Source organism: Lampris incognitus, chromosome 2, assembly GCF_029633865.1.
Source record: "Lampris incognitus isolate fLamInc1 chromosome 2, fLamInc1.hap2, whole genome shotgun sequence".
Taxonomy (NCBI): domain Eukaryota; kingdom Metazoa; phylum Chordata; class Actinopteri; order Lampriformes; family Lampridae; genus Lampris; species Lampris incognitus.
The window spans coordinates 110574943-110601711 of record NC_079212.1 but is presented as its reverse complement, the minus strand read 5'-3'; the positions used below and the strand labels follow the sequence as shown (position 1 = coordinate 110601711).

The 26769-nt window shown below is 41.1% G+C and overlaps 1 protein-coding gene across 1 annotated transcript in view; it reads left to right on the top strand.

Moving 5' to 3' along the window:
* The first annotated feature begins 6316 nt into the window (after window positions 1-6316).
* The window catches only part of ephb2b (eph receptor B2b), a 162791-nt gene continuing 142338 nt past the window's right edge, over window positions 6317-26769 (top strand). The window contains 1 exon segment of the mRNA XM_056273628.1: window positions 6317-6378. Coding sequence (XP_056129603.1) covers window positions 6327-6378 — 52 coding nt within the window. The 5' untranslated portion in view covers window positions 6317-6326.

Genomic DNA, 26769 nt, shown 5'->3' with positions numbered 1-26769 from the left:
ACATGTTTTTTTTAGTTTTGTTTTTTTTAGCTGTGCATGATAGAATTTCCTGTGGACATGTATATATTATATTACTCAGCTGTGTTGTTCACAAAGGATGGAATACGATAATTCTATATATAATAATTTAGTTTTGGATGGAAAAATCCAAACATAATCCAATGCTAAAATATTTTTTCTGAGGTATTAACTTTAACCTTTTTATGTCCTCTGCACACACATACATGCATACAGCCTTCTGTCTATGTTGTAGCTTATAAAATTGCACGACTAAAGGTACTGTTGAGTCTGTGCTGCGGTCTGTGGATGAGAAAATTCATATCTGTCCCATCTTGAAAGGACATTGTTCAGTTTGTGAAAACCCAATTGTGTGGCAGCGGCATGCACACAGCACCAAGGAAAACAATGCAACAGTAATTGATTTATTTGAGTGGCTTATATCAATTAGGAAACGTTGGCGTCTGCACTCAAAGAAATTATTTATGCCTGCCAATTGAATGCCTTTTATCAAGACATTCAATTCACTGTGGCTTTCAGCTGAATGGGTTTAACCGGGCCTCTGTTTTACAGCGATAGTGCTTGGATTTATCGTCATGATGTAAAGTGCTCTCTGGCTTCCAGCACATATGCACCGCTCATATCTTTTTAACTATGTAATGAAAGCAAGTTGCCCTCCATAAACAAATTAAGACACTCGTTTGAGTCCTACATCAAGGATCAGTAGTGACACAGCTGAAAAATGTATTCAGTTGCATGGTGTTGATATCGTAATTTATCGTTTGATTTTCTTGTAGCTCATCTGGCAAGAACAATACTGTGGTCTCTCTTGAGCAGTGATGTAGTAATGTACTCGTGAACATCTCCCCATGTCTTTCGAGTTCCTCTGACAAGAAAGTGAATTAAGTCCTGCCAAGGCATTCGGCCCATGCAATTAAAACTGGACGGACTTAGAGGGATTGAATTAAATTTTTGGCAAGAGGAAAACCAATATGCTATAAAGGAGGGGTTTGCCTGTTCATGCAAGGTAAGCGGTGAGTCTATCTTGTCTTCTCTTGCCCCTTTAAAAAAATACGTCCCTCTCCAATAGATAAGGAACGTCTCTATCAGTGATAGAGTCATTTGGTTTTCAAGTATAGCCAACAAAAGATAATGATTATGATGATGGCAGAAGTGTTTGCCCTCCCTGCTCAAAAAAAAAAGAAACACAACCAAGAGCGAAAATTGAATTTAAGCTCAATTCCTACAAGTGTGAAAGTTGAATCCTGCTCTGCTGTGTGAAAAAAGAGGTTTTGACATATGGTGAACACTGCAGAAGGTCTCTCTTGATTACGGAGTCCATGTATTTTCCCTCAACACCACCAACATCTATACAGAGAAAACCAATTTTCTTTCCTTCTTTCTTTATCCAGTTGCTGGTGTTTGCTACAGTCGATAACACCTCATTGTAAGCCCTGTCAGACCAGAGGTGAAACCATTTCCACTATATAGGCTCTGATCTGCAGGAACTTGATCTCACCCACTAGATCAATTTCATTTTACTACTTTAATGCCAACCATACTATCTATCACAAATCACAAGACAGGGTTTGTTACAGGGTTAGACTAGAAAAATTTTGTTTAATAAAAGGCTGAATTACATATTCTTTCAAGTTGATCAATTCAAAATGTCATCAGGAACTAAAATTCAGTTGGTAATGACAGAGCATTCGTTTTCAATTATGTTGTTAGATGAGACAGCCATTTTATCCATGGGAGACATTTGAACTTCTAAATGGATTGAATTGAACATAATTTCTTTTACTAAAGACGATTAATAGCTCATGAGCTGTAGTTATTACATTTCTGAACTTACTTTGCATCTCTCGGTGCATAAAAATGTTCAATTCGCAGTTGAATTGAAACAAAGTGACCCGAGACATTTACTTTGAAGTTAGGTACGAATTAAATTGGCAGTCCGTGAGCAAAAAACAGTCAAATGATGTTCACAATAACATATTCCAACAGCCTATATGAAACATTTTAGTTGCATCGTTTTTCTTTTCCAACACGTAAACTGGACATGAAGTGTGGAGGGAGGCTGTGGATGTTCACCTATGAAACGCTAGGTGGCAGTGTTGGCAAAACTTCACAGAGCGGGCTGGAGAAGAACGGCCTGCCGGACGTTCATGTCTGCCATGTTGGAAAAAAAATTAAAGTAATTTGATTATTTGAATAATTGAATGCGATATTACTCAATCAAAAGGTTTTTGTAAGTAGACTGATATTGAAAAAAATTAATCCTTTAGCCTTCTGTAATCAAGGTCATGTTTTACCCTCCCTTCAGATTAGTACACTAGTGCCATTACTGTTAACCTTCACCCGGATCTTCCAAAGTGTTTTTTTCTCTGTTGCTTAAACGGAGCAGAAACTCAAGATGTACAATGGGCATGTACGCGCCATTTTTTCTTTTGTGGAGGCGGGGAGGAGGGGGTTGTTTAAATACATTGAAATGTAACTAATAATCTTAGACGTAACACTATACAATTCAGCAAAGTATTAGTGCCAGCAAAAAAAAATATATATATATATAATATTTTAGTACTGATGTAGTAGTAGTAGTTCAGTGTGTAAGGATAAAAATGAAATGTCTTGAAACTGCAGATTTACTATTTAAGTTCGGTAGTTTATGTTTAATTATAATGAGGGAAAAAAAATCTAAAATTATGCCCAACTTTAATGAGGGGAAAAAAAAACAAACAAATTTGCTTGCGAATGGCAAAAATGCTGTTACAATTTTAACATGTAACATAACAACAAACAAATCAATAATGTAAATCTTATTTCTATCACAATTCCTATTTATATAACAATTATTCATCGTTCATCTGTAGTACAAGAGAACAGAGGCAGGGTTGTGGAAGGAGAGAATAACTGGTAGAAACGTAGTTTTATGAAAATACATTGCATGGAAAAATATGAAATTAATTATTTCCATTTCACATGTAAGCTTAAATGATTAAAACATGCATATGTGCACAGTGTTATATATGTAAATGTAACATTATACATTAAGTGCTATTAAATCATTCTCACTTGAGAAGTAGGGCCCAGTATAGGGATATAATTCAACCATCAAATTGCTATGTGTTATTTAAATGTATATGTAGTGTTTGCATCTGACTGATAGTATACAATGCAGTGGCAGTATAGATCGGTGCATGTTGAAAAAGCCTAGTTCAAATTCTTCCATGGCATATTTTGGTAGGTTAAATCTCAGAGTCACACAGAAACATGAAAGGGTCCACATGCCACAGTGAAATTTCTCTTTTTAGGATTTCATATAGCATGTCATCCCTATGAAATCAGTGCAGCATGGATGCCAAGGGAGTATTAATATAATTTCTCAGACAATTTTTCGATTCCCATTCGTTCAAGACGATATCGGCCCTGTATGTATGGATCTCATCATAGCAAGCGTTAGCTGCCCTTCTCGCTGTCTTGCCACGTTGTCCCATCTCTCTGTTGTACAATCACCTAAACATGATCAGGAGTCAATGCAGCCAAGTGACCTGGAACCAATACGGTCCAACTCAGTGGAGGTTCATGAATCAGCTTGGCTCGTTTGACCCGAGAAAGGCCCACCGCGTGCTCAGCCAGATTGGCACAGGTCAAGAGATTAAAACGCAGGGCATTTTTGATGACAAAAGAAATATTTTTTAATGGTGTGGGGAAATTATAGTGACACTGGTTCTCAGCCTGCTTTAGAAACAGGACTTAAGGTCCCTGTAGCGTCTCTCTTCATACTAGTCACCTTCTCCAGTGTAAAAAAAAAAAAAAAACAGAAACAAAAGAAAACGGACAGCTGGATTATATTGCCAGCTGCAGGAGCAGGATATCGTTTTATAACATCCAAAACTCTTGTTTGTGGCTTGGCATGAGGCGTCAAATAAATTCAGATGTGTTTTCCTTCCAACCAACACTGACAACACGGAACTGAAATCCAAGGAATAATCCTGTTAAAACTGCATTAAAGAGTGAGGCAGTTGTGATCATTGTGTCTTCATTTGATGTGGTGCATTTATATCAATTGTAACTGACACACTGTTGTGTGTCATCTTAAATCAACATGAATTTAGCACAACTGAATCTAAATAATGTTTTTAAAACTTGTACCTTCAGCCAATAACATATAAGTCATTGCACTTTTCCACTAATATATTGTATATGTGCACAAAGAGCACTTTCATATGCTAGCAAATGTAAGCTGCGTGGCTCTTTACGCAAAAGGCAAATACTTGCGTGATAGTCGTATTTAACTTATTGGTTGCAGGAAGAAGTCAGACGGCAGACTTTTCCTTCAACATCACTTAATTCCACTGATTTAAATGAAGATTACTTTTTGGTTTCTACAGATTAATTGGTCAAATTGAACCTGTACTTGCCAGTAAGTTTATCACTTATACAGAGAAGGGATTGATGACTCAGCCATATTGATTACTATTGCCATTTCATTTATTTTGCAGCTTTTTCTATTTCACGAGCCTCTGATCGGGGTTCGGTTAATGAAACTTTGTTAAAAGGCACAACAATCACTTTGTGTTGTCTTTCTTCAAATATTTACTCAGTAATGCTCAGTGAGAAGCTGCACATTTATATATCACTGCTGACTCACTGATTGGTTGTTTGGGAGCTAGCAAATGCAGCTTCAGCAACAACCCAAACCACATCCCCACATCCCCATATTATATTCCATCACAGAATGATCCGCTCAGTAGTTCCTTCTCATACATTTCCCAACAATTTTAATACTGGACTGTCCCATTTGATAGGAAGAAACTTCGTGTTAACAGCAGGGGAAGTGCCAGTTCCCATACTCTTCCTCTTTATGTTCAAGTTTGACTTTAATGGCATCAGGTCTGGAGGCATGGAGACACAAGATGAAGGGTCTCATGTCTGTCTTCAGAGGAACACACAACACTGTCTCGGCCCTCGTGAGCTACACTGTACCAGCCCTAAATGTTAAATCTGATCATTTATTTCTGTAAACAACATGGACTGTAGAAAACAAAAGAAAAATGAAGCCAGCTATTCTGTGTTTCATTATGTCTTGGCTACTATTTGAAATTATTTCCATCAAATCACCACTAATAAAGGCTTGGCAACTGTCAATTAAGGAGTACTTTTGATTTGGTCATTATACACCGATGACATTGTAGTGACAAAAATATGTAAATTCCATCAAGAATAAGATAATATTTTCCAAATAAGATAAAAAAATCTAAGTAATTATTAATTCCCATAAAACTGAAGCAGTATTGTGCATAATGAGAAGAGGGAAGTAATGTAATTTTTTTGAAAATAATAAACCTGAATGACACACATCCATGTGCGCGCGCACACACACACACACACACACAAACACAAACATACTATACAAATAGGAGAATAGAATCATAATATATTGGTGTAACTAGTTTAAGTGCAAGCCTGATATTGTTTTTTTGTATACATTTCCATATGTCACATTTTCATAGTCATATTTCATGTTGTTAAGACTACTCAGTCAAATAGTTGACACTTATTTTCAGATCCCATCGATCGGGTAATATGGGAAGTTACATAAAAACTGGAACTTAGAATCATCTCAAATGTATGGAGTATAAAGATAAAATGTCCCTTACACTTACTTTAAATTGATATCCGTGCTCCTTGTCACCTGTCAGAGCGCCAGAAGCTCCCAGTATGGCCCGTGAGACCCACATACTTCACCGTACAGTATGTTTAGGTAAAGCTGGTGTTAACCATGTCCACGGTGTGACTGGTGAGGTAGAAGTGCAAGAATTGAGCAAGACGCTCTCTCTTCATGTAAAAAGCTCCACATGGTCCTAAGTACTTAATTATCTCTGTAGGTAAGTCAGTTTTGGCAGTCTCGATCTCTCTCCCTCTCTGTGTGATTGGCAGTGGGGTACATTAAGGTGTCTTTACAGGGGATGATTATTGCAAAGATTAAAAAAAGTTGAATCGATAAATCAAACGCGCAAACTAATCCGTCATCAGAAATGCAAATAAAACCTGTGCATTTTCCGTTTCAAGACACACCGTGTTATAATTAAAGCATCGTGTTGGCTACGAGTGCGTCTATTCTGCGCAACGCTCCCCTCCGTCTGCGGTTTTTGGTCTCGCCCAAACTTGCTCCCGATTTGAGTTCTTTCTCTATGGTATCTGGGAGCGCTCTATTGAAGGTGAAGGTCTGCTCGTCCCCTCTCGGCATTTGCTGTCAATGGCTTTCAGGACTTATTTTATTTGAATGTCTGGGCCCTTTAATCATTTGTCCAAAGCAACCGATAATGGATATTCTATGGATATTTTGGATAATACCCACCGTAGTAGCCGTTGAAGGTAAGGCTGTGCTTCATTCCTAATTTTTCTTTATTTTTTGCCGGCTTTAGTTTCTGACAAAGCGCACGGTGGGTTTTGCTAGCTAGCCGATCACAACACCAGACAAAGATAACTCGTGCGATTTCTGTGCTGGTTGTGAATAGTGGCTGATGTCGGAGCAGTCATGGTGCTGCCGTGGTTCCCGGTGTATCGCCGTCCATACAGGGATGATGTGGGGGACGCACGAAACCACGCTCCCGCATCCTCACATGCCCGCTGATGCGATATCATTAAGGCAATGAAATGGATAAACGACACCTGCTCACGTTTGACACCGACGCTGAGTTTGCTAGCTGAATTATACATTAAGAGTGTGTTTGGCGGTTGTGCAGCCTGCATGTACAGCCATCAACAAACAAAACTGTAGAAAGAAAGAGAGGCAAGCCCGTGCGAGGTGATGGTGACCAATGCATCAACTGATTCAGCGTGGCGCTTTTCCTCACCTGAACCCAGTTGTCATTAAAAAACACCGTCTCTCGGTAAATGTGTAGGCTGACTGTGCAAACGCAAATACACAACCCACTGCGCATTGACTTGTAGACGCGGCTATATCTCACCGTCACTTGCGAGGCTAACGCAGCCCGCCTGCGGGAGCGAGGCTTTGCTAGCCGGTGATGGACGGCGGGCAGGCGGGCGCACAATGAAAACAGGTTGAATGAGTGGCTCACGGGCCAGGTGGATTCTGCTCGGGTTTTAATCAAGCGGACGGTGAATAAGTGGCGACTTATCGCACCGCGCCGCTCTTGGGCAGAGCTGAATTCCGGTTGCCACATGGAGAGTGGGGACGCGTCCAGCGGCTCACCGTCTCGTCTCGGGACGCGGTCCGATGAATGAACGTCTTCCTCATGATCACGGGCTCACCTCAGAAACGATGATGGAGGTGCCACACCGGCACACAGCAAAATCTGCAGGGCTATTTTGATGTTTTTTTCAAGTTTTTTTTTTTTAGATTGCAGCTCTGATTTAATTGACACCTCAATTGAACAGGGTGACAGGTGGGGTTGACACAGAAGAGGAAAAAGTTAATGTTCCTAAACGTACACGCCTGATTAATCAGGTTTATATACCCCAATGTTGCTCTAAAGCTCTATATTCTATGTTCTTAAACTTAAAAAAAATCTTGTCAATACTTGTCAAGACTACTTTTTTTTAAAAATGGCTGTCATATAACATGTAGGTATGCTGAATGCTGTCCCAGTATGTTTAGAAATATACAGCACAACAGAGGCACTGCTGTGAAACTTGTACGTCATATAGCTTTATAAAAAAATATCTTTTTGAATATTTTGACAAATACCATTTCCTTATGATGTGCAGTGTGTAATCTACATTAAAGCATGGTGACATGACAAAGAAATAAAAACAAATGGCTATCATCAAATGAGCCATATTTCATCTTTGACTGTACTATCTTGCCTCATTACATAGTATATTACTGCCACGCAATATAGTTATATCAAATTATATCAGCCTGTTACAATAAACCCTTAATCGTATAATTTATTTAGAATATTATTGTTATTATCATTAAGTATTAAAATACTTGTTAATGCAATATACCATTTTAGTTATGTTTTATTGTTTTGCTTTTTTTCAGTATAATTTTGGTTGTAATCACAGTGACTTTAATTTGCAGCTGTAAATTAGTTTAATTCAAGGTTTCTGACCACAATGCCCAAGGCCAAAGAGACCAACCAAAGGATGTCTCAAAAAAAAAGAAGAGTAAATTATTCACACGTACAACCAGTTCTTCAGGTCCCATGCTACCTTTTTCATCACCTTAGGAATACATACAACGGTTAACAGTTATTATTATCATTATTATTTATCACGAGGAGCTAATGGAAAGCCAGTATCTGTAAACTGGTAGCAAATAGCAATGGGTATCTTTTACCTAACTCAATGTGGCAGTAACGTCGTTGTGGTTCCTCTTTTGGCAAATGATCAGTCTATGATGACTATAGCTCCATTTGTTTCTTGGTTTAGAAGGATACCACTTATTTCTAATGCTAGGATGAAGCGAAAATGTAATTTGACTGTGTAGCAAAGTGTATATTGCTGTAGTCTCCGGCCTCCAGTATGGAGGTTACTCATTTTGATTTGGAGACGAGTGAGTCCCTTCGATGTCCCGATACAGCCCCCTCCATTTTACCCTATGAATCGCCCTAGTCGATGGTCCAATGAAGTTTCAGGACGGGCTTACGTATGAGAAATAGAGTTCAAAAAGAGGTCACTGCATATCTAATCTAAAAAAAAAAAAGTACGCCACAGAAAAGTATCTTTCATCGTATTGTTTCGCCACCTTTAGTGTGATACCAATTCTTCCATGGTCATGTTTGCCTTACAAAACGGAAATGTATGAAGTTATTATATTTTCTGGCAACGTCCCCATCTGCTAAATAGGGTTAGTTTCAATAACGGTTTGCTCAGTATCAAGGGAACATCAGATTTAGTGCTAATCTGTTTGGGTCGTCGTTATCGGGTTGTAAAGAGTTGAAATTGTACCAACTACCAGGTTTGGTGATATTGTTAAATAAATGCAGTGTTGACCGAGAAAGATATGGGAAGTGATAGCATCGTAGGATGTAGTCTATGGATTTTTGTGGAACACACCACCATGAAAACATGTTTTTTGATAATCAATGTAAGGGAAGGGGTCCAGAATTGAGAAGGTTGTAGGATCAGGTTGGAGCTAACTATGGTAAAATTCTAGTATTACAGCTTTGATCAAATGATGGATTTTGTCTCCTATGAAAAAATCATGGCAAGTATTCATGTAAATAGTTAATATTTCCCCCATGGATTTCATGTTTGTGTCTGGTGTCTTAACCAGTTGTCTTGATTTCAGCCATCATGTCTGATCTCTCAACTCCATGGATACATTACAGGCTGGGTAACCATATCAAAATGGCAGACCATTTTTCGACGATTACTCCGAAACCCTAAAGTCGTCTGGGCATTGTTAATATGAAAACACAGGCCCACTTAAACAATCAATGGACATTGTGCCAGAGAAATTCATCTGGCTGTGTCAACGTGAAAACATATTTGTGGAATTTTCCCTTTGCTGTAAACCTGTCATGGCCCACACTGTAGTGAGAAGATGAAATTCCCCGGGGAGACCATTTGGCTTTTCTGATTTCTCTAGTGTTATGTTGTGGTATTACAACTTGTACACTAGTGTCATTGTGGTTGGATGTCGCTATGATTCAGTACACACCTCCTCTAGGATTGTACGTGGGCTATTGTTAGGGTCCAGCTGGATGATAGATCATTTTCTGATATCATATTTCCCATTTTCTCTGAGGAAAGTATAATGGGGTACAACCAAGTAGAAGTTGGTTGAATATGGATAGGATGAGATCACAGATTGAAAAAAAAAATCACAGATCTGATTGCCTTTCAATATGTGCTGCATTCCTGTAGCCGTCTCTTGTGCATTCAAACCCGCTCAGTAGAAATGAAGAGTTGGCAAATGTTGGCTGTGTCGATCTCTTTTATATCCATATTTTGTGTCTCTATACCATTCATTCCGTAACATTTGGATTTGTACTTTGCATGTCTTTATTAGTATTCCAATCCTTTTTCTCCTATATTGTAAGGCATCCTGCCAGTTCAAGCCCTAGTATGATTGTTAATGTTTTGAAAATCCTGCCAAGTTTGTAAAAGATGCTTTCATATGTAAATCCAAGGGTTGTTTTTGAACTGGAATTGTATTGAAGGGGTAGAAGTGTGAGTGTAACATGGAAGCATTATGGTTTGTTGAAGAGTTAACAAAAGACAGAGGGAGGCAGACCCTGAAATGGGATTAGATAAAGGTAAAATGAGCGACCGTATACAATCCAGTGTTTTCTCAGTCCACCCAATGAGCAGATGCAGGGAGCTGGCCTGCACGCCAACTACCACAGTAGGCTTTCACAAAGAATCTGTCTCTATTCAGGCCTTAATCCATGCTGCCCAGGGCCCAGGCATTGTCACTTTGCATGAAAAATTTCAATTAGTGCTGGTACCAGTTGTTTCAGTTTAGGGAGGTGTCACATTTCAGGGACAGCTATGGCTACCTTTAGGGTAGGATTAAAGTGAGAGTATCACCACAATGCTCGGATGCGGCTGACGCCATTTTCTGGTGAAATCCAGTCAGTTAGTGCGGTTTCAGAATGTCCATCGTTTTGACACGGGCCAAGAGAGGTTTGATGGAAAAGGTCGGCAAGTAAGAGCAGGAAATGGCAACTTGAAAACGGGGCCACCAGGTACTCTTGGGATGCGGCATGTGTGTTAGCAATACATAATTCCTCTTATATTGTTCATAATATCACAAATATATTTTTTTACCAATTTATTTTTTCTTAATGGTCACCATGGCTTATGTCAAGACAAGTGTAGATTTAAATATACATCGTTTGTAAGGGGAACTATGAATTAGTGATTTCAGCATCCCAAGCATGTTTCTTCTCCATGTGCACAGTATTTTCATGGTGACATTTGTTTATTTCAAGCTGCCTTTTTTCTTTGAATTTTCTCGGAAGAATAAAAAATGCATTACTCAACGGATGAGTGTGCCTGGAAGACCTGGAAAGAGGATGAATCAGACTGTATATAGTCATTAGCAGAGTGTCTTTGGTGTATTGTGCCCTTAATTGGTTTTGACTTAAATTCCAGAACGAAGTACCATTATGAGGCTGAAATTGGGAGAAATCACAAGAAAACGAATGACATTGTGTTTCTAATGCCCCCCCCCCCAAATCCATCACCTTCTTTTTAGTAAGGCACTAATCTGTTTACATTTTTCAACCGAGTAGTGGGAGGTCGCCACTATGATACTTTAATCACTCTAGTTTCTTTTCCAAGCACTTTTTATTTCACTAATCTGACTATGAAAATGATAGTATGCAGTTAAAGCTATACAGGATTAGGAGACTCAAAATAGCAGGACATTATGAATAGATGATGGTGTCAACAAGGCTGGGAAAATGCACCACAAGTGAACACCTGTTCCACTCTGGCAAAGGTAGTCCGATGGGATATCCTAATCTAACATCTTCCATCATGTCTGGGACCTCACAGAGAAACGAGGCCAACAATTCCCCTAACAACAAACCCACCCCACTTCAACTCATCTTACGTTCGTTCATGACAAATTTAAGTTGACTGAAGTCAGAAAGTATGTGTAAATAATTCGTGTTTTTAGTGTTCTGCTTGAAGTAGCAGATGGGTGATGTCTATTGCTTCGGGACAATTCTGGTAGATAGTCTGATCCACTAAACTTTCTTGCATGCAGTCGCATTGTACCATCATTGTACCAAAACAAGGAAAGAAAAGTTTGAAAATAACATTACAAAGATCATACGTAACATTGCTATTTTCTTGAGGGGAGGGGGAGGGGGTTAAAAAGGTTTTACAATCAACCCTTTGTAATCCAAAAAATAGCTTAAATCAGAAGCATACGTAATGATAAAAAGAAAAAAAAACCAACCTTTGCAAACAACACACAACGTTCTGTTCAGAAAATAGTGTATCAATTTCTAAATGGACCGGGTGTAGAATTTCAACTTAACCAGTTTTATGTAACACATGCGGCAGTGTGTGACATGAATAGTGAACAGATGCATTATGAGAAAATGATGTGTTCTTTACTGTGGATCAGGTGAATTATGGGTCTTGAGTTTTATTTGTCTTGCAGTGCTTTTAAGCATAGGTGTGTTGTCCTACCCCAAGAGCTATAATTGTTCCAATCTGTGGGTGGGGAAAGTGCATGGTCTAAAAATGAGAGTCTCTGACTAGGGCCGTAGGAGCAACTTTATCTTTGCTTTAATGTTTAAGAAAATGATCAGACACAGAACATAGGATATAATTCAACACAGGGTTGCTAGGTGGACATGATATTTTCATACTTTATCACAGGATGTATCAGCGAATGAGGTTTGCTAATCTGTTTCAAGTTGGTTGTCTAATTCAATGAGAAGGTAATTCAATGAGAGAAACTGTATAATTAAATCACAGTTGCTGGCCAGTGGTCGCTATGCTCCTCCGTGGAACACAGTTTACATATCTGCAGCGTTTTCCTGCTGACTGGTGCAAGTTCAGTTTGCATAAACAGTTGCAGCAGAAACTTGTTTTTACCTCTGCATAACCTTTACGATATTTTATGTGAGGATCTAGATCAAGGATATGTTTATATCCTGCCATCGTAATTAGCACATCTTAATTGGTAATCCACAGTCTCTTGGTGCATCATATTTATGAGGACGAGCCTGATTCTTAAACCAGCTGGGAGCTAAAGGCATTGTATTGAAATCCCTGGTTTTATTCGATAGAGGATATGCATGAGCACTCACATTCCAAAATGTCTCTGCAGCATCTAATTTGCAGCTGAAATGATTTTTGTGTATGTAGCATTAAAAAAGCATTAAAATTATGTACAATCAATAGAGTTTTATAAATGTGTTGTTCATTGGCTTTGTTGTGCCTTTTTGATTTGGTTGGGGAACAAGTCTGTCCTGAGCTTCCAATAAAACGGTTTCATGGAAAACCCACGTTGAACCAATGAATGTGATCTTGGCTTCCGCCACATCTCCTTCCCGAATGGCGAGTCATAAGCATCACAATATGGCGTTCATGGTATTCATCTGGGCAGGCAAGCTGTTGAGTCAAGATGCAGGGAGAAGAAGAAGCAGAAGGAGAGGAGGGAGGGAGAGAGGGTTTACCCTGAGAGAGGTCAGACCTCGCTTCAGAGACCCCCGTCCACACACACCCCAGGTACTCTGACACCGCCTTTATGAGCACACCCAGAGAACACAAACCCAGCGGATTAGTGTCTGGTTCTCAATGTCCCGGGAGCAGAGCCCATCGGCCGAGACAAAGAAGGGCTGATTGCGTTGTCATCTGCATCACAAAGGGAAGCCTTTTCCACCTGAACCACTGCCTCTGCACGGCGCTGCACATCACATCACAGCTATCAGCGACTCTGGAGCCACGTGACATCTTCCTTTTGTTTTTTGTCTCTCTCTTTCATTACTCAATTTCTTTCTCCCTCTGGCCCCCTCCGTCCGTCCAACACGGCCCATATCAACAGTAGGACCCTCCCCCTCCCTCCTCGGCAGAGACTAGCTTCCAAGCCATTACGCAGGCTGTACCAGCTCTGACCGATTTCTGTTTTGGCCAATAGTTATGTGGTTAGCACATTTCTCTTCATCTCCTGCTAGTTCCTGGGCAAAACTGATGCATCCGTTTCCTTCTTTCCTTCATGTGTCTGCCTGTCTAACTGCCGTTGGTTGCTTTCCTCAGCCAACAGGCAGGCCACAGATAAAAGGCCTCATCACCTGCTGTCAGACCCCAACAGGTCTATTGGTATCACTTGGACACAGCGAGCGCCCCAGCTGAGGATACTGCCAGCAAGCAAACACGTTTTATCTGATTCGTAAACGTGGCGAGTGGGAACTGGTGCTCCATAACAGATGAGAGCTGTCTTGTGGTGATCGCATGGATGGGGCTCGTTCCGTCTTACATATTTTATCATCATAGTGCATACTGTTCCATACTCACAAACATTATGAAATGTAATTTTTCCAGACAAAGAAAGGTAAAAGCTATTTAAGGCATGATAAGCAAAACTGAAAGATATATTCTTTGTCTGGGCTTTAAAAATATATTGCAAATAAATATTCTGGAGATTGAACAGGATATGAAATTTTAAAAGCAGAGGCAGCAAAAGAGAAGGCAGAGAGGAGGAGAGAATGATTTCTCACTGTGCCGTACCGTGATAGTTGAGGTTTCTACTCTACCTAATTGCATTAGCTCAGAACATAGGGAATTAAAGTCAGACAATTAACTGATTTGGCCATTGGCTGTGACTTTTTCCATTTAGAGACTAATCTTGTGTTTTCTGAGATTAATTCTGAAACAGTATAAATCAGTTGCTGAACCTTTCAGGCCCTGATGTGGGAGAAGGCAGAATCAGATATGCGTCAAAGTGAGCTTGGTGAAATGTTGCATGGACTAGGGACACCAACCTCCACACTGGACTGAAGCTATGTGAGGTTGCATTTATCCAAATCCATGCTTGATGAAGATCCCTCATATCTAACAATTCATCCTGATTACCTGGGGTGGTGGTAAGTAGCCCAAGAAAAGTCAACATTTTTGTTATATTGCTAAATTGGAGGGTTACAGGTAAAATATTGTCACTGGGCAGCACGGTGGCCCAGTGGTTAGCACTGTTGCATCACAATAAGAAGGTCCTGGGTTTGAACCCCAGGCCGTCCCAGGTTCTTTCTGTGTAGAGTTTGCATGTTCTCCCCGTGTCTGCGTGGGTTTCCTCTGGGTGCTCCGGTTTCCTCCCACCACCAAAAAGACATACATGTTAGGGTTAATACTCCTGTCTGTGCTCCTGACCAAGGCAATGGAAAGAAGAACTGGAGTTGGTCCCTGGGTGCTGTAGCTCCTCACTGCTGACAAATTTGTTGTAAGAGTACAGTGACAAAATAAAGTGGCTTTCATTCTTCTTCTGTTGAGCGAAACCCACAAATCCGCAAAGGCGCCAACTTTACAGGAGGTGAAAAACAATATTACTATTTCACTATTTTGAAACCAAACATTACATTTTTACAGGCGTTGTAAAACATTTTTAATTTTTCTAGGTCCATAATGGAGTTCACAAACTTTAAAGGGAACATATAGTACATTCAGTTTATATAGGGTAATAGAAAGAAAACTGGCAAATTTGGTTTTCTCCATACCAGGTGTATGACAGCCACCTTTATTGAGTCCAGAACCATCTAAATAGGTGTTAAAAATTATATGTATTTATGAGAGAGGGGGGGGGGTAATGCTGTAATGATTGTGGTCGATTTTTCACAAAAAGCCCGAGAATGTGTTGTTTTACAGTCTGCTGTATGTAGTATTTCACCTTACAGTGGAGGACTCTTACAGCTTACAGTTCGTGCACACTGAGAGTGAGAACCTACCCACCTGGGTGACTGGCTCACCTGAATTTCTCTGAATTTCTCTCTCATTGAGTAAGGGGCTGCAGTAATTCTAATTTAGTGACAAATGCCAGAGTAAGTGTGTGTGTGTGGGAACGTTTCTGAAATTATATGAGGGTTAAGGGGAGTGGAACGTCAAAGGCTAGGGTCATTGCAAGAGGAGTGTAAATACACGTCTTAGTGTTCAATCGGCTGTAGTCCAATTACTGAAGGCCGTGTTAAACCATAGGTGCCAATTGTCAGTGCAGACTTAAACCCGGTAAGCACACAAGGAGTTTTCAGATTACCTGAGGGTGGCGGGTGGGGCACGGTGGACATTATTGTGGTCTTACTTTGAAGGTTTACGAAGATTTCTAATCCACCATGATGGGGTTCCTAGATAGGGTGAGGATTTAAGAATTTTCCTGACAGTGAGCAATCCCAATGTGCTGGTGATAACACAAGTTATTTACTGCAATTTCGGCTCCCAAATTCTTCCCCGCTCATTTTTCAAATCTTTCAGTGACAACCCTTAGTCTAAGAGTTTTGGCAGAACTTCGGATGGTCGACTAAAACTAACCACAGAAGCTACATACTAATCTCCCTATTTCGTCTACACAGATGGCCTGTTGAAAATATTGAAAAAATATTCCTTTTCATTTCTCATTTTCAACTACTCTACATTAATGAAATTGCACTTTATTATGAATTGTCATTGGATTCTTCAATGACTAGGTGTGAATAATATCTATGATAGTACAACAAAAGTGCTGATGAAACTAATAATTTCATGTTCGGATTTCAAAGCTTGTGCCGAGTTTAAATAATAAATAGACTCAATCTTTTGCAGGTCTACAAAAATCTTTTCTGCAGGATTTAATTTCTGTATTCAGTTATTATAGTTTTCCCTTATGATTTTAAAATGGTAGCATAATTACTTATTTTAGTAGGGGGCTGGGATTTTTAATTTTTAAATTTTTTTTCATAATGTTAGCTCTTACCTCACACCAGCCTCATCAATCTGCAGTGGCTTGTGTACAGCCCTGATCAATAATGTGGGCTTAGCAAAGATTAGACTTCTAGGAACGTGTTTATTAAGTCACATCAATAAAAGAGAGAGGGTGGTTCATTACAACTATTTCACAGCCATTATATTGTATGATAAATGCTCCATTGGGCAGAGTAAGCGCACCTGCATTTACATAATCACCTCACTGAAAGCAGATCCAAATTGTGTGTGTGTGTGCGTGCGTGTGTGTGTGCGTGCGTGCGTGCGTGCGTGTGTGGAGATGATTGACAGTCGGATCACCAGACCTGTGCTTGTAAGAGCTCCCATTAAATGCAGGAACATCTTCCCCCTGTTCCCAACTCAGTTTATATTGTTATTCCATCTTAATTAAATTAAACCCATGATTCAAGATTGTCCAAAGCAAAACCAATATATGTCCACTGGGGTCAATGAAATAATGTCTGGAATCCCAGCATAGCCATGAGGTAACACAGCTCACCAATACAGAAGCAATGCTTATAAGGAGATGGTAATGGTGACGGTTGCAGTGACTACAATTTTCCATACCTTCCTCTGTCAGGTTTTTTTTTTTTGGGGGGGGGGGGGGGTCTGCAGTCACAATGGATGATTATAAAATGTGCCTAGGAAATCCATAGGGATTCTCAGGAGACCTGCTACGGCTGTGGAATCAATGCAGCGCTACAGCTGAGACCATGAATTGAAATGAATAAGACATATGATATGGTTAAACGTGGAGAATGCGGGCATTCATAAAGTCCAAATAGCTTTTTCATCTGCAGATAACGCAAAGGTTCCTCTTTGTATTTAACACCCCCCCTCTTACCTTTTAATCCATCATATTTTTCCAAACAGTAAAAATACTCATGTGTTGTGCTTGATGAATTACAATGCATCCTGCTGAAGATTTCTGAAATGGCTGATTGTAAAATGAAACAAGCTTCCAAACCTTATTTCACGTTTTTGCCAGAAATTAAAATGTGTCTTTAGCCTGGTAGGTGTATTTCAAGTTTCCACATGCTAAAAAATAAAAAATGTAGGTCTGTGGTTATCTGCATGTTTTTTTGTATGAAAAACACTGTTCATGTATAACCAAAATCAGAGAGCTGATAGAGCATTAAAATATTACACTTCAATTTATGCTATTCAGGCAGTCACCAAAGATTTTCAAAAAGTGAGCTGCAAGTTAGTTTTCTTTTTTCAAACGTTTATTTGGGAATGGACAATGTACATTAATCCACATTCCCTTTGCCTGATGTTGTTAGGCATCAGGCAAAAAAAAAAAATTCTAATCTGTAAACATTCAACATAGTTATTATACAATACAAGAAAAATGAGCAAACAAACAAAAATATATACAGAATACAGAAATAATGTAGAAAAATATAATAAAGATATAGAAAAAATATATATGTAAAAAAGCAGACATACAACACTGCTTATGTACAATACAGTTAAACAACATGTTAAAGGTGTATGCGAATAGCATCAATGTTGGCATCGTTGGTTCTTAATAAGCCATTCCTTGACATTACATTTAAATGAATAATAGGATGGGGACTCTCTAATTGATTGTTGTGCTGGGTTCCATTGATGTGATGCTCTAAAGGAGAAGATGGCCTGGCTAAATGCAGTTCTCCTGAGTGGGATTGTGCAGTCCCCTCTAGCTGCACCTCTACTAGCACTGTTTGTGGTAGATTTGAAGACGATGAAGCTGGACAGAGCAGGCGGAGCAAACAATAGTTCCTGTTTGTAGTTGTACCAACAACAATTTAAATTCACGATAAAGGCATGCATATGCTGTATACATTATATAACTAATACAACATATACATTATTAACATGGTGGAGCCCTAGTGGGAATCAAGCTCGCAACCCGTGCAGAGTTATAGCCATGCTTCTTCACCTTTTTAGATACATCCTGCTCAGCTGGATCGCCACCAATGTTTTTTTTCTTTTCTTCCCTTTTTAGTAGATTTACCTGAGAAGCAGTGTGACTGTTTGCAATCACTGGGCAGGCGTGCTTGCTTGCATGGGAGGACTGTACAAGTCCCCCGGTGGACCGTCTGTCAGAAGCCTGCCTGTTGGAGTGATTGGAAAAACATGTTGGGGATTAGCCCTCCGTCTTTGTCGGTGTGAAGCTCTGGCAAGATTGTGAGTCGAGGGGTTGCACCGCTCAAACGGCTTTCAGACCCTGCCAAACTGTTGAGCGAAGGCATAGGTAGACTTTGCTAATGCACGGAGACATACACAAGCACATATGCGCATAGGCACAGACACACAAGCTCACGAATGTACAAAACCCCCTACATGGGAATATAGACTCTTAAGGCATAAACATATGGTAAACATTAAAAAAAGGGAAGTGCACACACACACACACACACACACACACACACACACACACACACACACACACACACACACACAAGACAACACACACTTTCCCACCTGGTGGCTTAACATACCCCTGTTGTCAGGGAAGAAGAATGAGTGGAGAGAAAGAGGGAATATGAGGATTTAAAGCCTTACTCCCCAAGGAGTCCATTTGGCGCACCATATTCAACTGTTTTTCCTCATAGAAGCAGGCAATTGTCTAGCTTTAGTTTCCTTTTACCTCAGTGGGCGAGATGGAAGGGCTTTAGATGGTTTTAATCATGTGACTTAACATTTCTTCCCACTGTAAGAAGGGGCAAGCCAGTATTGTATGCCAAATTTATCTTCCTTTGGTCTTAGTGGCTATGGCAATCGCTCCAAATTTCTTTGGGGGGAAAAAGTGTTGGGTGGTGTTCCTTCTGACACACAGGCCTCTGGCAAGAGCACATACACGTCTCTCATTCTCTCTTGCTCTTACACACACACACACACACACACACACACACACACACACACACACACACACACACACACACACACACACACACACACACACACACACGCGCTTCCATTCACTCTCTTTGTACCAGCATCTTTCTCTCTGCCTTTCTCTTTCATACTGTCTCACACACGTGCATGTGTAAAGACAGACACACAGTTACATGCAGACACATGCATGCAGGCATGCACGCACGCACACAGGCACATATGCGGTACAACACCTGCAGGTTTCGTGAGCATGGATTTTTTAGCATTATGGCATTAACATGGAAACCAGAGGCCTGCAGCCGGATTAGTCTCTAGGAGGTGTGAACACAAGGTCAGGTCAAAGATGGCCTTTCAACTAACGTTTTGTCACTATTCTTTCACCCCTGTCTGTCTTGTCACTGCACCGCCCACATAACCGACAGAGCTTTTTTTTTTTTGCAGTCAAAAATGTCAAAGCAAACACCACATTATTTTGAGGTTGATTAAACACCTGTGTTGTCTTTTCTCTGCCTGTCTCTCTTTTCTCTGATAAATACGTGCACATACGCATTTGCTTTCAAAGGCATTCTTGCACATGTGCATACACACAAGCTTTTAATACAGGCCTTACATACACAAGCAGGTGCTATGAGAGCCATTTCTGTCACTGATATAGAAGATCTTGCATGATTACAGTATGAGGATGCTTTTCAGTAGCCTTACACAAGAGTGTGGTACACGGGTAGAACGAATAGCCTAGAAACATCAGTGGATGGCTAGATGGTACTTGCCCATCCAGCAGCACCGGTGGTAATAGGTTCCCCCCTGCAGACTTGATTTTGTTCGATTTTAGATTAAGATTGAGAGTGGTCAGTGACATCATCCTCTTTTGAATTAACGTTTTAGGTTTTTACCGGGCAGATGCTCACAGACCAACAGACTGAGTTGGTACAGGTTTGTGGCTTTGCCAGAACATGGCTGATGTGTTGACAACACAATGGCTGTTTCAAGGATTGTACGTACCTGAGACATAACAGCTGCGATTCAGTCTCTCTTACCCCTTATCTGCCTATTAGACACTTTAGATGCTCAACAGTTGCCTATCGATGTGTTTAAGCTGCAGTTACGAGTGCATGTCTAAGATGCTTTCTGAGCAAATAGTGTAATTAATATTCATTAACAAGTGGTTGCCTGAATATGTTCAGGGCTTGGACAGCACGCTTCAGAAAGAGATTGCCCAGCCCAGGAGTTGAGATGGGAAAGAGGAAATCATCGTTCCCTGGGTCTTTGTTTTTCAACGCGGTTAGGCAGCTGATCTCCGGAATCACAACATCTAATCCTTCAGTCAACAAAGGAAGCGTGCTTAACTCAATCTCATTGTCTCTCACACTTATGTTGGGTAGAGCTGGAGGGCACTTCTCCGCAGCCCGCTCCCCGAGCCCCACAAACCTTGGCACTTCAAAACAACGCAATTGATGCCATCTTTGCCTGCTTTGTCCCTCTCTCTGAGTCCGTTAAGTCCAAAAAAAAAAAACTCAGCCCCTGTCTCTGCTCACCGCCCGCCACCTGTCATCTCTATGAAAATTTAACACAGCCAAGCCAAGCTAGGAATGCACCCCTCTGGAGAAATGTGTTACCTGTCACTCTGTTACTGGATTGGGACTTCATCGCTGATTTAAGGGGGCTTTTGCTCTGCTGTCTGGAGAGACATGATTGTGCCTGTGGCCATAAGGAAACATATGCGCCGGGTGTTAGCAGGCGTCAGGCAAGGCAGGCAGGCAGTCCCAGATGTGTGGGTGAATGGTGTAGGTATTTTTTTTCTTTTTTCCTTTCCCTTTTTTTCTCTTCTCACTTGAGCATTCGACGCAACGCTGTGCTGTGTGCAGGAAAAGTTAAGGTCGTTTGACTCAGCGTGAGCAGGAGGTGAGAAACAGCAGGTCTAAATGAAGTGGCTCGTGGTCTGCCGGAGAGCCTTGCCCTACTCAGCATAACACGAGGAGAGGCTCTTCATCATATTTAAGCTGATAAAAACACATCTTGTTGAAACACAAGGTACCGGACAAGGCGTGCCGGATTTAGGGGATTTTTTTTTTTTATAGATGTAAACATTGCTTGATGAATAATATCATACTTTACTCCACAGTACCAGATGTGGAGCATTTATGGAGCTCCCAGACGGAGGCCGTAACAGTCTTTCTTTGTTTCAACTCCCACCTCATGGTCCACCTCTTTCCAAGTCCCTTCCCCTCTTTATCAGCTCCTGACACTCACACACATCCACACATTGCACACATCACACGCTATATTCATTATAATAACACAGGCCATTATAACAAAGCCATTTAATTTTAGCTTTTGATGTGCATACAAGAAGATTAAAATAATTTTTCAAAGGGGTAAAACAATTTCGATTATGTCCAATGCGGCTTTATTTGTTGGGGTATTTTTTTTTTTTCATTCAAGTGGGAAAATATTTTATTTTCCCCAAAATTATATCGCTTCAAAATTCTTCCAACAATGTAAAGTGCAATGGAAAATTCTTGAGAATGAAATCATCTGAGTCTTTTATGTGTTATAAAAAAAAGAAGAAAAAAATGGCAGAAAGAGTCGGATAAGCAGCTTGTTAGCCTCAGCCCCTGTCTTAACCACATCCCTCTGCTTACAGTCCAAGCCCCATCCCACCCCCCAGCCCTCGCTCTGTACCTCCCCTTGCAGTTCCAGCCCTGGGCCTTGCTTTAGCCTCTGCTCCAGCTCAGAACAAAGCTGAGTAAGAAGAACACATTTGTGTTAACCACAACGGACAGTGGGAGTAGTTGCACAGGCAGAAATGGTCTCTCTCCCTTTCTTTCTCTCTTTCTCTCTCTCTCTCTCTCACACACACACACACACACACACACACACAAAACTTGGGCCCTGCCCAATATTACTGCAAACGTTCCGCTGCTGGTGACTTCACAGCTTCACTAGCACTGGAAATGAAGTGCCTTGCTTGAATTGTTAGTTATTTAGGGCACGGCAGAGGGTTTCACTTTACCGCAGCCAGATTTTTCCCAGCCAGATATGGGGATTTGACCCAACAGCCCTCCGGACACACGTTTGCTCCTCTAGCCAGAGCCGAGTGCAGCCTCCCCCTTCACGGTCTGGTAAGGCGAGGCAGGGGAGTCGGAGAAGGGCGTATCATTGACCCTTTGGCAGGGTGAAGTGCTCCTTAGGGGTGTGCAGTGAGAAGGTGCAAGGTTATGTTAGAAGAGCACTGAAGTTGATTTTAGCCAGTTTAGTCAGTGTACATTAGTCAACGTACAGTATTTTGATAGCGTCTTATTTCTATGCCAGAAAATAAAATCACATTTTTGGAAGATTTTGTCTATTTAAAAAAAAAACAATATTTAATACTAATTCAGTGGCTATTGTATCCATGAAACTGTCAAGAGAAATTCAGCTCCTAAGATAAGATTTTAATTGACTTTGAAACATTCGCTTGAACTGCCAGTGCACAGAGTAGGAGGAGAAAGCAAGTGATTTTTGAACACTAACGAAGTTTAGATGGCATTAATCAGCTACTACACTGAGCCTTAATCACCCAGTTGCAATTAAAACTCTCAAGGATGTGGCTAGGCAGTGTTTTGACTGGGCTTTCCAGCTCTCTGATTGATTTGAATCCTCACTCCAAGAGAATACTTGGAAGATAACCATTCTCCCAGGTTTTTTTCCCCCCTATTTTGAAATGAAAGACAGGCCTTTGGGAGTTCTTAATGGCTGCTGTTTTGATTCAGCTCGAAAGCCACTTGCAGAGTAAATGACTAGTCAGCAAGAGTTCATTCACAGAATTTCAACTGTTTAGGGCAGCATTAGAACATCCCTACTTAGTTTATCAGCATTTCCTTTTTTGATGAGCTCATTTCAATCTCAATAATTGTGCTATGTACTGAGTAGCCTATGTGGGAGATTTCTCTTTTGTGCAACTGAAACTGGACACGTCGGTCGAAGACAGTTTGTGCTGAAGTATGGATGACCCACTTGAAAGAGAAAAACTAATTTTATTAAACGCCACACTTATTTGTTTATTTATTTATTTTATTTACCTCCGTTTTTTTCTCCCCAATTGTATCCGGCCAATTACCCCACTCTTCGAGCCGTCCCGGTGTGGGTTCTATTTCTGCTCGGGTACAATATCGACTCAGGGTCGTTTGACTACATATGACGTCACGGATTATGTTGCTAGCTAGCGTTGTTTAACTCTAGCTTTACAGTTATTTAGCTGTGTGTTTTTTACAATCCATGTTGACATAGAGTTGGTTAGTAAAGGTGCAAGGGCCGAAGGCCCGAGCTGCGTCTAAGGAGCGAGGCCGCAGGCTCAGGCGTCCTGGATGAGCGAACGCGTGCGAGGGCCAAAGGCCCGAGCTGCGTCTAATGTCAATCTACTGTTTATTGTCAATCTATTGTCTAATGTCAATCTACTTTTCCTAAATTGAACTAGCCCCTACCCAAGCCCCTACCCAATCATAATGCGTGAACTAGTGATATCATCTGTACTCGCAGGATCCCGAGCACAGCCGGTAGGGCGAATAGATCAATTACCGACAGGTCGCTGCTCCACCCCCTCTGCCGATCCGGGGAGGGCTGCAGACTACCACATGCCTCCTCCGTTGCATGTGGAGTCACCACCCGTTTATTTTCACCTGATAGTGAGAAGTTTCGCCAGGGGAGACCCCCTGTCAGTGTGGTTGTGGCTAGATGGGATAGAGCCATGGACAGAAGTTACACCAAATCTCACCGGGCACCCCATCTATCCACAAGCCTAGCTAACCTCCTGAGAGACATGGCGGCAAATTCAGATGCCCACGAAGGCTATTTTCACGGTTTCCCGTCGCGTAGATCTTTTGAGGGGATTTTAAAAAAATATGAGGGGGACACACTGACGAAATTCGAAAGCAGTATCTACGCACAACCAACAGTGATATTTCATTTAAAATACACAATTACCAGGTTTTTTTTAAGTGAAATCGTAGTTATTTTAAGTAAAACTAATTCATCCGACTCATCATTCATCTGGCTTTAAAAACCAAAGTCCAAACTCGCTGTAGCTCAGGAGGTTAGCTAGGCTAGCTATCGCCATAGCAACAAAATACGCCCGGCGAGATTAACCAAAATCCAAAATCGCGGTAGCTCAGCTAGGCTAGCTATCGCCATAGCAACGAAATACACCTGGCGAGATTTTGTGTCACTTCCGTTCGTGGCTCGATCCCATCTAGCCACATGTCAGCGCCGTGTTGCCCCTCCCCCCGAACAGGCGCCCCGACCGACCGGAGGAGGCGCTAGTGCAGCAACCAGGACATAAAACCACATTCGACTTTCCAACCACAGACACGGCCAATTCTGTCTGTTGGCATACCCGACCAAGCCAGAGGTAACGCGGGGATTTGAACCGGAGATCCCCGTGTTGGTAGGCTACGGAATAGACCACTACGCTACCTGGACGCCCTTATTATTATTGTTATTGTCATTATTATTTTTACCCCCCCCCCCAATTATCAGCTAAGGATCAATTATTTGGGAGGAGCTGATCAAAAGGAAATGACTTTGTCCAGTCATTTTGTTGGGTGTAAGACCAGCATGCATGCTGCCATGCTTTGTCTTTTTCCTATTCCTCCTCCATACCAAGTCTGAGTACTGTAGGTTCAGCCTGGTTTCCTATAATCCCTACTGTCACCACCACATCCCTTTATGCCCCTTTGTCAAATCAGGTAAAACATTCCAGCTAAACACTGAACAAGCTTTGAATTGGGTTTTGCCACACTGACAAACTCGTCAACATTTCGGCTGATCCCCTTTTTAAAGCAGAGGGTTAGGAAAGCATTGTGCATCAGAATGAGAATGACCTATGTTGACAAGTACAGTAAATATACAGGAATTTGACCGGGTGACATTAGCACAGAGATATACTTAGACCTATATGTTGTTCACACTGCTGCACCGCTCTGCCTCGCTCATGTTACTTTTTAGCACTTTTTCACTCAAAAAAAAAAATCAAAGCACAGACCTCCACACCCTGTGATCTTCACAAGATTGTAATTTCATCAATTCAGGTAGCAGTGATGCCATTACTAATTTCTGTCTATTGCACATGCGTTGCTATGCAGCTCCCTCCTCCCCCTCTAGCCCTCAGCCATGCTAACAGCAGTTTGCACGGCTGAGCAGTATTGGGATGTGATTTTCAAGAAAGACCATCTGCACAGAGGGTCTCTCACTCGTGCAAGCAGCATATGCTTTTGTGCGTGGTGTGACAAAGCCGGTGGAGGCGCTCGTTTCTTGAGTGAATTAACCTGCCTTGACATGCTCCCTGTTGTTCTCTATCTTAGTTGAGACTATCTGACAGCGAGGGGTCACATCTCAGAGGACCTCCACACCACCATACGTACGCATGTGCGCACACACACACACACACACACACACACACACACACACACACACACACACACACACACACACACACACACACACACACACACACCATCCCTTTCACATAAGCGAGATTGTATATACAACAGTCATATCTGGGAACGGAGAGGGACTTTCTGCAAACAATAATGGAATATTTTTGTTGGAGCTCGCAATGCTGAACTGAATGCAACCAACTGCCTTTTTCCTGTCAGCAGCGGTATTAAATATGACCATTATTCAAGCCTCTCCTGGCAGAGCAGGATCCTAGTAATACGTTACATAGAGACATGATGATGTTGTGGAGGAACTGCAAGGAGGAAAATCATGCCTAATCTCCTCATTAAGAATGCAGAAGTCAGCACTGGATTCCATCTCTTTTCTCTGCTCACCTTATTGACTAACGGAAGTCCACAAACCAATCAGGAGATGTGCTTGGCTGGTTTAAGATGAAGTCATTTTTTGGGGGTGTGTATGTGTGGGGGGGATGTAGGTGTAAATTTTGCCAAGGGGATTTTACATGTAGGTTCATTGCAATTTGTTATAAGAACATTACCCCCTCCACTCCACAATTAATTTAGAGAAATAAGCAGATTATATGTCTATGTACATTGCACATTTGAGCTTTTTTCCGACAACCCCCCTCAATGGGAAATATCTACCATGCTTAAGTACATGGTACCTAATATAGCAAACTATTATAAAAGCAATACTTAACATTTTTTTATCTGCCATAGGAATTTCATCATAGATCATAGTAGGGTTATAAATGACATGTTGGTCCATAGAGAGAACAAGGCACTGTGAATGCATCTGACTCATTTTTGTGCCCCGGAGATTTGACGATTTTTTTCCTCTGGAGGTAATCCAGGGCGAGCATTTACATGACTTACTGGCCTTTAAAGATCATATGTGCCAGAGTTGTTGTTTCAATGCACCACTTTTCCCTGCCCCACATTCCTAGATAGATAGATAGATAGATAGATAGATAGATAGATAGATAGATAGATAGATAGATAGATGGAAAAAAGAGGCTGACGAGCAGGTTGAGGGTGTCTATATCCACAGGCAACAATACCGAAC